General features: G+C 40.4%; 1 protein-coding gene across 7 annotated transcripts in view; it reads left to right on the top strand.

The window, feature by feature from the left end:
* The first annotated feature begins 393 nt into the window (after positions 1 to 393).
* Positions 394 to 16,061, top strand: part of LOC106611248 (mitogen-activated protein kinase kinase kinase 4) — an 84,258-nt gene continuing 68,590 nt past the window's right edge. For 4 of the 7 annotated variants that reach the window (XM_045687015.1, XM_045687012.1, XM_045687016.1 and 1 more), the window contains exon 1: positions 394 to 646. In XM_045687015.1, coding sequence (XP_045542971.1) covers positions 615 to 646 — 32 coding nt within the window. In that variant the 5' untranslated portion in view covers positions 394 to 614. Of the gene's footprint in view, positions 647 to 779; positions 947 to 16,061 lie in introns of those variants that run through there. The other 3 variants (XM_045687024.2, XM_045687021.2, XM_045687019.2) reach the window with 1 other exon arrangement.

Genomic DNA, 16,061 nt, shown 5'->3' with positions numbered 1-16,061 from the left:
GAGCACTGAGAGCAGGGAACATTCCTATTAGCCCCTTTTTGTAAGCTACAATTGTATCTAAGGAAGTAAGTATTTTCCAGTAATCTCAAAAAACAATGTAATTCTGACAGTTGAAACGATTGTCTTTTGTGTGATATAAAATAGATTTTATAACAAGATAGAAAATGAGGTAGTCTGGCCCTGGTAACGCTTTAGTCGAGAAAGCCAACAAATAATGCGTTGATGCTCGTTATAAGCATGCATGATCCTTTATAATTACATTGTAAGGGGACAGAATTCGATACATGCTTATCGCAAGTGTTATAATGCATTATAACCACATCATACTTGTCACACCATTTGGCTATATTACTTGGCTGCTGAACGGAGGAACTGTGCGGGTTGCCGTAGCCATATATACAGTCATTGGCCGTAGCTCTCCTCAATGACTGCTGGAAAGATGGCGACAGCACCCAAACCGGGGAGCTGCAACTCTGCAGGGGGATAAAAAAACTTCGCAGAAAGACGCCTTTTCGACCAGCTCTTGCAAAAAGAAAACGTGCAAACAGCGTTTAAACTGTTATGGTCATGGATGGTCCCATGCACCACTAGAACCGAGGATTTGTCGACCTACTATGGAGCCTCCGGATAATAACGAACCTAGCAGGTAGGCGAATAATCAGTGCGATTTCGTGAAAATAAAGAAACTACACAGCCGGGGTTTAGCTAGCTGCCACATTGTGAGCTGAACGTGACAACCCAAGCGGGTCAATTGGCGCGCTTGCGCATTTATAGGCAACCACCTACTGTCAAAAAGTGAGCCGCGTACAGTTGCAACATTTTTGCAGCGTTCAAGTTGCAAAGTTTTTAGGAGATAAATCTGTTCTCTGAAATATCACTTTGCACAGTGTTTATATTTGTTGTGGAATTCCTGGAGGATGGAGGAAATGCTTGCCTTTTGAAAGTGGTAACTATTTTCACTTCACATTGGATTTGCAACATCAAAAGGCAGCTAGCTAGTTTTCTAGGCTAGTCAACTAGCTATGTGGCTAACGTTGCTTTAGCGCTTCGTTGTTTATTGTTCACAGTTTTGTCGAAGTGGCAAGTTACTTCATCCTTGCAAAGTTTGGTATCGTTTTTCACCAGGATTGTGGTAACACTTTCTAGATGTATGCACAACATCTCAATAGAACTGTATTTGAAACATGAGTTGAAATGTTGCACTCATTTTCTTGATTTGTTAACCAACGTTAGCTAGCTAACTTTAGCCTGTTAGCTAGGCAGTTACCTAGGCTGTACGTCACAACTAGTTAGCCAACTTTGCTGGTGACCGGTTCAAGTAACTATTCAGTGGCTGGGCTGATATGCTGTCTTGCTATGACTTCTTGGACGGAGGAAGTTGATGGGGAAACAACTCATGTTTTGAAATGTGTGATATAGTTTTCCTAGAAATGGAAGCTGTTCTCAGAAAGAAATGCACGTAGCTGTGCCGTGTGGCTCCGTTGGTAGAGCATGGGGCTTGCAACGCCAGGGTTGTTGGTTCGATTCCCACCGGGGACCAGTACGAACAAGTACGGCTAATGGCGTCTGCTAAATTACAAAAATCCAAATGTTTGTTGTAAGTTACAATGTGGAACATGGATTACTAGATATAATAGCCCACTGATTGCTTAGATTGATTGCAAATGTGTAATATATGCTAAATTATATACTGGGTGGTTTGAGCCCTGGATGTTGATTGGCTGACAGCCGTGGTATATCAGACCATATACCACGGGTATGACACGGGCACGGTGATGCTGTTTTAAAATGAAACACAATACCTTGCTCTTGTTAAAGCTTTTAGAATTGATTTGTTTTATACCACGACTAACGGCTGTGTCCAGGCACTCGGCGTTGTGTCGTGCTCGGGAACAGCCCTTAGCAGTGTTACATTGGCCATATACCACACCCCCTGGGCCTTATTACCTGTTTACCCAGCCAGGAATTTCCTGCACGCTGTTGTCTATGATCATTCATCATGTACACAGTGCAAGCATCAGGGAAAATATTGGTTCCCAGCTTGAGCGAATGGAACTAGTATTGCAGTATATCCAATGATGCCTGCTCTTTGTTCGGGGAGAGAATGTTCACGTGTTTTCTACTAGAGCATCTTTGAAGCTTTTCACATGCCATTTGTTATTAGTCAGGGACTGTATGTACACTCTGTATGCTCTGGAATCCATTGGAAAATGCCCTCCGAGTTAAATTATAATGGTTCTAGAATCTGCTAAATCATATATTTCTAGATTCTATAAAGCAATTTTGGAATGAATGCTCACGGAACAGTTTTTTTCATGTGATTTTTATTGTCAATGATTGTGTATTAGTTTAGATTGCGGCAGCATCACACTACTACAGATATTTCATTGCCAATTGTTTCTAGCTGTTTTTCGTGCCAGTGGAATGCATGCTGTTGAATGTTTTTCCTTCTATGTACGTCCTTTCTGACCCCACACGACGTCATCACGCTTGTTTGCTCCCGGTGACAGATTCTCTGGAATCCAATGTTATGTCTCTCTCCCCTCCTCCTTCCCCTCCTCCCTCCCTTGAAGCATTTTAAATGTCATTTTTTATTGGACCTTTATTTAACTAGACAAGTCAGTTAAGAACAAATAATTATTTACAATTATTTAAATAATTATCTACAAGCATGCAACAGTGCCTGGCCTACACTGCATGGCTTACTGAATTGAACAGATAGCAGTCAACAGCATGTGCTAAATCGTGTTCAATGCTTTCAAGTGTGGTTCTTGATTATGGTCTGTGTCATCACTTTGATCGTTCCGGCTGACTGTGTTTTCAATCCAAGTCTTCTTTGCAAGCACACAGACTTGTCTTGATGTCGAGTCACTGTACTGGTGATGTCAGACTAGCCTAGTCCCACATTTGTTTGCACTCTTTCCAACTCCATTGCTCTTGTTGTCAAGCTGAAAATGGCATGACCATTAGTTTAAGTAGCTGGCGGGATGCCACAGGCTGTTGAAATCATTGCCTATAGTGTGCATCCCAAATGACTCCCTATTTAGTGTAATACTTTTGACCTGGTAAAGTTAAAAAATTGTGCACTATGTAGGGGATAGGGTGTCATTTGGGACCTAAGCATAGTTATGCAGCATATGAGTGGGGACTGGGGAGCTTGAAGTTCCCCTCTCCCAGGAATCAGTTTGTGTACTGCTCATTTTATTTGTGTACTGCTCATTTTATTTGTGTCCTAACTCATAGGTGTGTCCCACACAGCACCCTATTTCCCCTTAGTACACTACCTCTTTACACTACCTCTTACCAGAACCCAATGGCACCCTGTTCTCTAAGTAGTGCACTACTTCTGACCAGGGCCCATAGGGCTGGAACTGGGATTGCATTGGGCTTGAATATTTGAGCGATGATGTCATGGTGTCAATCTTAAAGTTATAAGTTCCAACAAAGCTGTGTCCCAAATGAGGAAATGGCACTCTATTTCCTACGGGCCCTGGCCAAAAGTAGTGCACTATATAGGCTGCCATGTGGGACACAGCCCCTATGCTGAACAGAGACAAACAAGGCACATGGTTGTGCAACTGTCTGTCATCTGGAGTTAAGGTCACCCCTGTCCCTAGCTATTAAAAATATTGCCTAGTCAGACCATTATTCTGTTCCAGCTGGCTGATGGATGGTATTAGATGGCTACTGTTTGGCGTATCACAGAGAATTTTAGACCAACCTTAACTTGTCCATACTTCCCCAACAATGTGTACACCGCCATCTTGTCCATTTTAAAGTATTTTCTTATTGATCGAGACCGGTGCGTGTCATCATGAGGGGGTAGTCTTACCCTGGTCCAGTCAGTGTGCCCCCTCCGCAAAATACCGCTGGGCTAAAAAATGAAGTTTAGTAATTAATTTAACATCTGAATTATTATTATTTTTTATCTGAGGGGGCACGTGTCTTTTGTGCCCCCTATGGGCATGAGGGGTGGCAGGTAGCCTAGTGGTTAGAGTGTTGGACAAATAACCGAAAGGTTGCTGGATCTTAATCCCTGAGCTGACAAGATAAAAATCAGTTGTTCTGCCCCTGAACAAGGCAGTTAACCCACTGCCCCGGTAGGCTGTCATTGTAAATAAGAATTTGTTCTTAACTGACTTGCCTAGTTAAATAAATAAAGGCTACATTTTTTTTTAAGTACTTTTTTTTTTTAAGAAATTGGTTGTCTTCCAAGTCAGGAATTGAGGAAGTATCACCAAGTTAAGGTATGTCAAATTCTCTGTGCTACGCCAAACATGACCTAACCTTTAATGCTAATGGAACATCCCATTAGCCCCTTACAATCTGCAGCTACCCTGTCCCTGACTGTGCAAGACCACATCATTTGCAAGCATGGTTAGAAATGCATATGCAATTTACTCACTAACTATTCATTGCTGCTGCCAACCATTGCAGGGAAGGACAGGATGGAAATCTTTTGTCAATGCTGTTTTGGGATTCTGGCTGGCCCAGTAGCATTCAGGCATTCTCCCACAAGCATTCCATGGATTTCAGGATAGTGCTGCGTAGAGAAGATGATAGCCATCTCATGGCCCAGAGCAGGAGGAGCCCTTGGCTAGAACTCGTTAATGCAACTCTGTGGATGGAACACTCAGGACCCACCCACCCAAGCATTCCCAGCCTACAGCCCATCACTGCCCTTCAGGCTCCATCACTGCTTCAGGGATACAAGGCTACAAAGCTCTCATCATAGCACTGTTAAAGACGTCTGCCACTTAGTATTTTTGTTTTTCTCTCCGTCTCTCTCTAATAAACAGCTGCTGCATTTGCATTTGCACGCTTGGAAAAGACTGGTGCGCATCATGCCACACCATGTGATTCAGGAAGGAAGTGTCCTAAGGTTATTCAGGCCATAATCATTACATGATTGTCTGATTACATTACTCCCTAGCAGTGTTTCCTCTGGAAAGGTTGTAGAATTTTTGTTGAAGTACTGAGAAGCTCAGCTCTGGTGTGTTTTTAAAAGGACTTTCTACTCCAAAATGACTGAAAATAGAATTATGCTGACGCTGTTTAAAATATTATTTCCACCTCCAGAAATGAGCCCAATAACATATTGGTAAAATGATTTCACATATTAGAACATGCATATATCCTATACATGGTCCATATTATCAGGTATGCTATTAGCAATAAGCATTATGACCTGTAGCCCAACTGAAAATAGGCTGAAGCATGGGGTTGCCTATCTGCATTTACCGTATTGGGCTAATCATTAGCAAGATCTCAAATGTGATCCTTCTACTAGTTAGCATCCTATTGATGAATTTTATGTCCCAGAAAATGTGCATAAACACAGTGAATATAATGTAGGCCTACCTGTTACAATAACTTTGAGTAACACGCTCCCTGCCTGTAGTTTTCACTGAAGCCACTTCAATGTCACAATTTCCCCCCAACACTTTTCCTGTTTGCCACTACTCTTGCAAAATTTTTTTTTATAATAATCTGTCTCCTCACAACTTAAGTCACATCCCCCAAAAAGATGTTGAGGTAGGGTGGCGTTTTACCCCAAGTAACCCTAGAATTGTCTTACATTTAGCCCCACTCTCCGATATGCACTAGGCAAATTGTGATTGGAAGAATTGTTGTGCATTGAATGTATGTTCCCCTCTATGGCACACGTAACTGGAATGCCCCTTGAGAGGAATATTTCTCTCACACAGAACACACAACAAGCCGACTAGGTAACTAGATAAACTATTCTACTGTGGGATTGTCTGGTTGTTCTAGTCATTACTCTTTTCGTTTGCAGAGAAAGTCAATGTGAACTGTTCTAGCATCTTCAAATTGGTGTTGTGGCAATGATTTTTGTCGTGGCACAGTGCCAAATCTAAATGACTGCAGTGGAAACACTGCACCCTAGCTAGTACTGTTTGGCTTTAGCAGGGAGGGCAAGCTTCTCACCACTTTTTTTCTCCTGTCCCTGTTGTCTTTCACTGTTGTGTATTATGCCATGTGTTGTGTGGACCCCAGGAAGAGTAGCTGCTGCTTTTGCAACAGCTAATGGGGATCCTAATAAAATCCCAACTCATATCGTCAGCCAAGGCTGTGGTTGCCTTTTCTGTGTTCTATGTGGCAATCAGAGGATTCTCGGGGTTAGACGTGATTCTCGGGGTTAGACGTGATTCTCGGGGTTAGACCCTCTGTTCTCCCATGGATCTGAAACATTGGCAGGGCATTCCAATCCAGGCATTACAGTTCTAGATTTCAGTTTTAAATGCCACCAGCTGGTCTCTTGGGATGCAATGTCATGTTTCATTGTTGTCGTAAGTACTGTGCAGCAAGCAGCACCAAAAATGATGAATTTCCCTTTTTTTGCAAAATTATTTTGATCAGGGTTCAAGCGCATTCTTCATGCAATCAAAGCTGTGTGTGGGCATGGCTGTGTGGGCATGGCTGTGTGGGCATGGCTGTGCTTGTGTGTGTGGTGCTGTCCGATGTAGGGCTGTGGTATTTTTCACATTTCTGACGGTATTTGACAGTATTTTAGGTTTTTGATTAATGAAAGCCCTACATTTGCTTTATGAGTAGTGCGTGACCATAGGGTGGCAACACGTATATTCTAAATTATTTCAATGGGTCTTTCTCCATTCTGATTGGTTTATACTGTTCAATTCAACTTCAACCTAAAATAACTTCTTGCATTTCCATCAGTTTCTGCATTTCCTGCACTAATTTGAGATCATTTCCACACTGCCACGAAATGGGCAAAATACTAGGCCTTATTTTTAACCAGATGTTGCAATTGCGATTTAGATCAAAACACTTGGGTGAACTTTTGGAATCATGGAAATAGAATGTTTATTCTAATTCTATAGTTAGAATATAATAGTGGGCACTTTGAATACAATAGTGGGCACTTTGAATACAGTGTTGGACATGACAACAAATGAAAATGCCATGGACGCGTTATTGTGACAGGGTAGGAACCAAAGTGATGTTCAGTGTTTCCTAGGGAACCCTATAATCTTTGGCTACATTAAATCTTTATTCATGTAGCCAACATATTCATGCTTTGCCTATTCCTCTTTGATTTAGAAGATACTGTTGCACAAACAACATGTTGATTTAGGCCTCCAAGGCACTGGTATCAGGCTGTATTAGCTAGCTACATTTGCTCTGACTCAGTACTTTTCATTAGCCACCAATACTAACACAATTTAGCTTAACCTCTTGGGGCTAGGTGGGACGCTAGCGTGCCACCTGTGGTGCACTCCATCAACAGCAGGTGCATTTCAAGAGCGGCAAATTTGAATCCAAATAAATGTCAAAATTCAAATTTTTCAAAAATACAACTATGTTACACCATTTGAAAGATAAACATCTCCTTAATCTAACCACGTTTTACGATTTCAAAAAGGTTTTACGGCGAAAGCATAAATTTAGAGTATGTTAGGACAGTACATTTACAAGAGTTGTGTGTAATGTTTTGTCAAGTCAAAGACAGGGTCACCAAAACCATAAAACCAGCTAAAATGATACACTAACCTTTTACAATCTCCATCAGATGACACTCCTAGGACATTATGTTAGACAATGCATGCATTTTTAGTTCTATCAAGTTCATATTTATATACAAAAACAGCGTTTTACTATGGCATTGATGTTGAGGAAATCGTTTCCCTCCAATAACCGGCAGTCAAGTCAGCGTCAGAAATTAAATAATTAAAATTAGAAAACATTGTTAAAATATTATATTGTCATTTAAAGAATTATAGATTTACATCTTTTGAACGCAATCAACTTGCCAGATTTAAAAATAACCTTACTGGGAAATCACACTTTGCAATAATCTGAGCACTGTGCCCAGAAAAATACGCGTTGCGATACAGACTAGACGTCATGTTGGGGAGATCTAAAATCGAAAATACTATGTAAATAATCCATTACCTTTGATTCTCTTCATCAGATGTCACTTCCAGGTATCACAGGTCCATAACGAATGTAGTTTTGTTCAAAAAAGCTCATCATTTATGTCCAAAAATCTCCGTCTCGTTAGCACATGATGTAAGCCAGCCGGACTTCTCGTCATGAACGAGGGGAAAAAATATATTTCCGTTCGTTCAAACATGTCAAACGTTGTATAGCATAAATCATTAGGGCCTTTTTTAACCAGAACATGAATAATATTCAAGGTGGACGAATGCATAGCCTTTTATAACGTATTGGAACGAGGGTACCCAACATGAAGTAGCGCGCCAGGTGTCTAATGGGACATCACCGTTCCATGGCTCTTGTTCGGTCAGATCTCCCTCCAGAAGACTCAAAACACTTTGTAAAGGCTGGTGACATCTAGTGGAAGCAATAGGAAGTGCCAAAATATTCCTAAACCCCTGTGTCTTTCAATGGGATAGCTTTAAAGTCAATACAACACATCAGGTATCCACTTCCTGTCAGAAAATGTCTCAGGGTTTTGCCTGCCAAATGAGTTCTGTTATACTCACAGACACCATTCAAACAGTTTTGGAAACTTTAGAGTGTTTTCTATCCATATATAATAAGTATATGCATATTCTAGTTACTGGGTAGGATTAGTAACCAGATTAAATCGGGTACATTTTTTTTATCCAGACGTGCAAATGCTGCCCCCTAGACCCAACAGGTTAACTTGCTAAGAAAATACAAACTAGCTGTTTGCAGATGTAAGAAACACAAACTAATATTGTAATTATAGAACGCTTGTGGACTTATATTAAGATCAAAGTGGAAACAACATTGTTGCATGTGCTGCATTGACCATGCAGGCTGAACGCAAGCGTCTCGTGGTCGAGCAACAACAACATGCTCTCCTTGAGTGGAGTGGGAGAGTGACTCAAGTAGCGGAATCAACTATACAAATGGGCGTTACACACGGCGTATCACATTTAACAAACCAAACATTCAAATAAAGTTATAGAAGGTAAAGTTAAAAACCCAAACCGGTCCCCGCATCAATACCGGTCTATATAGTAAATTACGGTATACCGCCCAGCCCTAGTCCAATGTTGCTATATCAAATCAAAGTTTATTTGTCATGTGCGCCAAATACAACAGGTGTAGACCTTACAGTGAAATGCTTACTTACAGGCTCTAACCAATAGTGCGAAAAAAGGTGTGTGGGTAAGTAAAGAAATAAAATAACAGTAGCGAGGCTATAAAAGTAGCGAGGCTACATACAGACACCGGTTAGTCAGGCTGATTTTGAGGTAGTATGTACATGTAGATCTGGTTAAAGTGACTATGCATATATGATGAACCGAGAGTAGCAGTAGTGTAAAAGAGGGGTTGGCGGGTGGTGGGACACAATGCCGATAGCCCGGTTAGCCAATGTGCGGGAGCACTGGTTGGTCGGGCCAATGGAGGTAATATGAACGTATAGTTAGTGACTATGCATATAAGATAAACAGAGTAGTAAGAGAGGGGTTGGGCGTCAGTCACACATTCACACTGTTTTCTGAACAGGCTGGGGTCCGGTTTGGCCTGTTCTGTTCTTCTAATTTTCTTCTGGTTTAGTGGCAGATATTCCGCTGTCATCTTACTGGTGTTACAGAGAATGTTGTTGAGGAGCTAGAGACACCGATACATTCAACACAAGAATGGTAATTGCATAACACTTGCATAGAATTAAAAAGAAACTCAATTGCACCTTTCAGTAATTCCAAAGCTGTAGCCTATGTTCTGACATAGTGGTTTCAGATAAGATCCATTACTGAGTTTTTTTGCAACCTAAAATCTTTCCAGAGTGGAGTGTGGCATCATCACGTTCACGTGTGGTTGTGTGAACCATAGTAAGCTTCTGCATCCGATGGAGCTTTTCTGTCATTCTTCCTCACTACAGTGAAAAGTGGGCAACAGGCACATGCTTTCTTGTAAAAGTGACTCAGAAATGCTCCTCCCTAAAAATAAAAATCCTCCTTGTCAATTGTACAAGAATGACACATTTTTGCTGAGAGCTTGTTGCTCCTGCAAAAATAATCCAGCCAATCCCCCCCTCCGGCCCCCTCCTAGCTGAACAATCATTCAATTTGTTTTTTAAGGCAATAGGCATTGTGAGCAAGGGAGTGTTCCAAATGGCACCCTATTCCCTATGTAAGGCACTACTTTTGACCAGGGCCCATAAGTAGTGCACTTTTTAGGGAATGATGTGCCATTTGGGACATAATCCAAGTGTGCTGCTCTCAAACATATGACTATTTTACACCATTTTAAAGACAAGACTCTCGTTAATCTAACCACACAGTCCGATTTCAAAAAGGCTTTACAACGAAAGCAAAACATTAGATTATGTCAGCAGAGTACCCAGCCAGAAATAATCAAACACCCATTTTTCAAGCTAGCATATAATGTCACAAAAACCCAGAAGACAGCTAAATGCAGCACTAACCTTTGATCTTCATCAGATGACACACCTAGGACATTATGTTATACAATACATGCATGTTTTGTTCAATCAAGTTCATATTTATATCAAAAACCAGCTTTTTACATTAGCATGTGACGTTCAGAACTAGCAAACTTCCGGTGAATTTACTAAATTACTCACGATAAACGTTTACAAAAAGCATAACAATTATTTTAAGAATTAGAGATACAGAACTCCTCTATGCACTCGATATGTCCGATTTTAAAATAGCTTTTCGGTGAAAGCACATTTTGCAATATTCTCAGTAGATAGCCCGGCATCACAGGGCTAGCTATTTAGACACCCAGCAAGTTTAGCACTCACCAAAGTCAGATTTACTATAAGAAACATTTTATTACCTTTGCTGTTCTTCGTCAGAATGCACTCCCAGGACTTCTACTTCAATAACAAATGTTGGTTTGGTCCCAAATAATCCATACTTATATCCAAACAGCGGCGTTTTGTTCGTGCGTTCAAGACACTATCCGAAAGGGTAAATAAGGGTTACGAGCATGGCGCATTTCGTGACAAAAAATGTCTAAATATTCCATTACCGTACTTCGAAGCATGTCAACCGCTGTTTAAAATCCATTTTTATGCCATTTTTCTCGTAAAAAAGCGATAATATTCCGACCGGGAATCTGCATTTAGGTAAACAGACGAAAGAAAATAAATTATGGGGTCGACTCGGGCACGCGCCTAAGCCCATAGTACTCTGATCGGCCACTTGCCAAAAGCGATAGTGTGTTTCAGCCAGAGGCTGCCTCGATATCGTTCAGCTTTTTCCCGGGCTCTGAGAGCCTATGGGAGCCGTAGGAAGTGTCACGTTAGAGCAAAGATCCTCAGTCTTCAATAAAAAGAGCCCAGATGAACAACAACTTGTCAGACAGGCCACTTCCCATATAGAATCCTCTCAGGTTTTTGCCTGCCATATGAGTTCTGTTATACTCAGACACCATTCAAACAGTTTTAGAAACTTTAGGGTGTTTTCTATCCAAAGCCAATAATTATATGCATATTCTAGTTACTGGGCAGGAGTAGTAACCAGATTAAATCGGGTATGTTTTTTTTATCCGGCCGTGTCAATACTGCCCCCTACCCCCAACAGGTTAATGGCCTTGCCTACACCTAGCAACTTTTTAAAAATTATATGAGCAAAACCTATTCTATTTTATTTGGAAAGGCAGGCCATACAAAATTTAAACGGGCCTACAGTGGCTTGCTAAAGTATTCCTTGGCATTTCTCCTATTTTGTTGCCTTACAACCTGGAATTAAAAAGACATTTTTTTTTAGGTTTGTATCATTTGATTTACACAACATGCCTACTAGAGGTTGACCAATTTAATCGACATGGCTGATTTTAATTAGGGCCGATTTCAAGTTTTCAGAACAATTTGCATTTTTGGATGCTGATTATGGCCGATTACATTGCAATCCACGAGGAGACTGCGTGGCAGGCTGTTACGCGAGTGCAGCATCAAAAGGACCTTGTGGCTGCAAGGAGCCAAGGTAAGTTGCTAGCTAGCATTAAACTTATCTTAAAAAAACAACCTTCACATAATCACTAGTTAACTACACATGGTTGACGATAATACTAGTTTAACTAGCTTGTCCTGCGTTGCATATAATCAATGCGGTGCCTGTTAATTTATCATCGAATCACAGCCTACTTCAACTTCGCCAAACGGGGGATGATTTAACCTGTTTAGGATGGGGGCAGTATTTTCACGGCCGGATAAAAAACGTACCCGATTTAATCTGGTTATTACTCCTGCCCAGAAACTAGAATATGCATATAATTATTTGATTTGGATAGAAAACACCCTAAAGTTTCTAAAACGGTTTGAATGGTGTCTGTGAGTATAACAGAACTCATATGGCAGGCCAAAACCTGAGAGGATTCTATATGGGAAGTGCCCTGTCTGACCATTTCTTGTCCTTCTATAGCCTCTTTATCGAAAATAGAGGATCTCTGCTGTAACGTGACATTTTCTAAGGCTCCCATAGGCTCTCAGAAGGCGGCAGAACGGGGAATGATGACTCTGCAGTCCCTGGGCGAAAAACAGTAGGGGTTTTGGAAAGTGGTCGTTCTGAGAACAATGACACTGGCGCGCGCGTGCATGTGAAGACTCCATTTTCTATTTTCAGTGTTTGAACGAAAACAAGGTCTCCCGGTCGGAATATTATCGCTATTTTACGAGAAAAATCGCATAAAAATTGATTTTTAAACAGCGTTTGACATGCTTCGAAGTACGGTAATGGAATATTTTGAAAAAATTGTCACGATACGCGCCGGCGCATCACCCTTCGGATAGTGTCTTGAACGCAAGAACAAAACGCAGCTATTTGGATATAACTATGGATTATTTGGAACCAAAACAACATTGGGTGTAAAGTAGAAGTCCTGGGAGTGCATTCTGACGAAGAACAGCAAAGGTAATCCAATTTTTCTTATAGTAAATCTGAGTTTGGTGAGTGCCAAACTTGGTGGGTGTCAAAATAGCTAGCCATGATGGCCGGGCTATCTACTCAGAATATTGCAAAATGTGCTTTCACCGAAAAGCTATTTTAAAATCGGACGCTGCGATTGCATAAAGGAGTTCTGTATCTATAATTCTTAAAATAATGTATGTTTTTTGTGAACGTTTATCGTGAGTAATTTAGTAAATTCACCGGAAGTTTTCGGTGGGTATGCTAGTTCTGAACGTCACATGCTAATGTAAAAAGCTGGTTTTTGATATAAATATGAACTTGATTGAACAAAACATGCATGTATTGTATAACATAATGTCCTAGGAGTGTCATCTGATGAAGATCATCAAAGGTTAGTGCTGCATTTAGCTGTGGTTTTGGTTTTTGTGACATTATATGCTAGCTTGAAAAATGGGTGTGTGATTATTTCTGGCTGGGTACTCTCCTGACATAATCTAATGTTTTGCTTTCGTTGTATAGCCTTTTTGAAATCGGACAATGTGGTTAGATAAAGGAGAGTCTTGTCTTTTAAAATGGTGTAAAATAGTCAAATGTTTGAAAAATTGAAGTTTTGGGATTTTTTAGGTGTTTGTAATTCGCACCACGCTCTCATTGGATATTGGCGAGGCGTTCCGCTAGCGGAACATCTAGATGTAAGAGGTTTTAACAAAAGCACATTCGTGAACAAAAGCACATTCGTGAATAAAGCACAATCGTTGCACCAATGTGTATCTAACCATAAACATCAATGCCTTCTTAAAATCAATACACAAGTATATATTTTTAAACCTGCATATTTAGTTAATATTGTCTGATAACATGAATTTATTTTAACTAGGGAAATTGTGTCACTTCTCTTGTGTTCAGTGCAAGCAGAGTCAGGGTATATGCAGCAGTTTGGATCACCTGGCTCGTTGCAAACTGTGTGAAGACCATTTTTTTCCCCCCTAACATAGACTGTAATTAATTTGCCAGAATTTTACATAATCATGACATATAATTGAAGGTTGTGCAATGTAACAGCAATATTTAGACTTAGGGTTGCCACCCGTTCAATAAAGTACGGAATGGTTCCGTATTTCTCTGAAAGAATAAACGTTTTGTTTTTGAAAAGAGTTTCTGGATTTGACCATATTAATGACCTAAGGCTTGTATTTCTGTGTTTATTATAATTAAGTCTATTATTTGATAGAGCAGTCTGACTGAGCGGTGGTAGGCAGAAGCGGGCTCGTAAGCATTCATTCAAACAGCACTTTACTGCGTTTTCCAGCAGCTCTTAGCAGTGCTTGAGGCACAGCGATGTTATAACTTCAAGCCTATCAACTCCTGAGATTTGGCTGGCAATTCTAAAGTGCCTATAATACTAAAGTTCCAATAAGAACATCCAACTACAACCTAAAACTTCTTAACTGGGAATATTGAACCACCAGCTTTCATATGTTCTGAGCAAGGAACTTTAAAGTTAGCTTTTTTACATGGCACTTTTACTTTCTTCTCCAACACTTTTTTTTTCTTCATATTTTTATTTTTTTAACCAAATTGGGCATGTTTCATTATTTACTTGAGACTAAATAGATTTTATTTATGTATTATATCAAGTTAAAATAAGTGTTCATTGTTCATTCAGTATTGTTGTAATTGTCATTATTACATACATTTTTATTTTTTTACATTTATTTAAAAAAAAATCAGTATAGGCTTTTTTTTGGGTCCTCCAATAATCGGTATCGGGATTGAAAAATCATAATCGGTCGACCTCTACTTCTTTCCCCAAATGCAGGTGTGCCAAGCTTGTAGTGTCATACCCAAGAAGACTTGAGGCTGTAATCGCAGCCAAAGGTGCTTCAACAAAGTACTCAGTAAAGGGTCTGAATACTTACCTTAATGTGATATTTCATTTTTTTATGTTTAATACATTTGCAAAATTTCTAAAAAGCTGTTTTTGCTTTGTCATTATGAGGTATTGTGTGTAGATTGAGGGGGGGAAAAACAAATCAATTTTGGATAAGGCTGTAACGTAACAACATTTGGAAAAAGTCAAGCGGTCTGAATACTTACCGAATGCACTGTATAACAACCAGCCTTTCACATCACAAGCACACAGTAGCATAACCAAGTTACAGGATTTAAACCGTAATATAACAGTCAGCTACTCTAGTAGTGTATATGTGCAGCCTTCTTTTCCCCACTAAAATGAAGTGCAAGGTTGATTCAAAGTGTTTGAGGTGACCAGGACATGGGTGTGTCCTCCGACGGATACGAAGAAGCCGGTGGTGGTAGTTCTGGGGCCTGGCCAGCAGCCGGTGGTTCTGGGGCCTGGCCAGCTTGCACAGCTAACTGGTCATTCTGGGCAAGCTGCAGTGACAAAGGCAGAATCCTCCCTGTATGACTCACAAGCTTTCAGCACCAGCTGTCAGAGCAGCTCACAGATCACTGCACCTGTACATAGCTCATCTGTAAATAGCCCATCCAATCTACCTCATCCCCATACTGTATTTATTTATTTATCTTGCTCCTTTGCACCCCAGTATCTCTACTTGCACATTCATCCTCTGCACATCCTACCATTCCAGTGTTTCATTTCTATATTGTAATAACTTTGCCACCATGGCCTATTTATTGCCTTACCTCTCTTATCCTACCTCATTTGCACATGCTGTATATAGATTTTCCTACTGTATTATTGTATGTTTGTTTTATTCAATGTGTAACTCAGTGTTGTTGTATGTGTCGAACTGCTTTGCTTTATCTTGGCCAGGTCGCAGTTGCAAATGAGAACTTGTTCTCAACTAGCCTACCTGATTAAAGGTGAAATAAAAACATTTAATAAAAAAAAAGTGACTGGAGTGGAATTGGGGCTATAGAGTGATCAGTTTCCATTTCTACAGTTCGGTATAAGCAGTCAGCAGATGCAACTTGCATACCAAAGAGACCCATTGACTAACTGGAACATTATCCCAGCCTGAATGATGCTGGGGATTAGGGCTGGCCCCAACAACAACAACAATATCTGATGACTGAGAGTAGTCTGTTCTTTCAACTAATCGATTTGTGTATTTTTCCATAAGATCTGCATCTGATGGTCAGTCTGGAGGGAGGGAAGAGGCTGCCTCAGCATTCATGCGCTCTTTCTCCCTCTGAGAATGACGGGGACACAATCTT

Source organism: Salmo salar, chromosome 01 (genome assembly GCF_965601325.2).
Source record: "Salmo salar chromosome 01, fSalSal1, whole genome shotgun sequence".
Taxonomy (NCBI): domain Eukaryota; kingdom Metazoa; phylum Chordata; class Actinopteri; order Salmoniformes; family Salmonidae; genus Salmo; species Salmo salar.
This window is presented reverse-complemented; position numbering and strand designations above follow the sequence as displayed.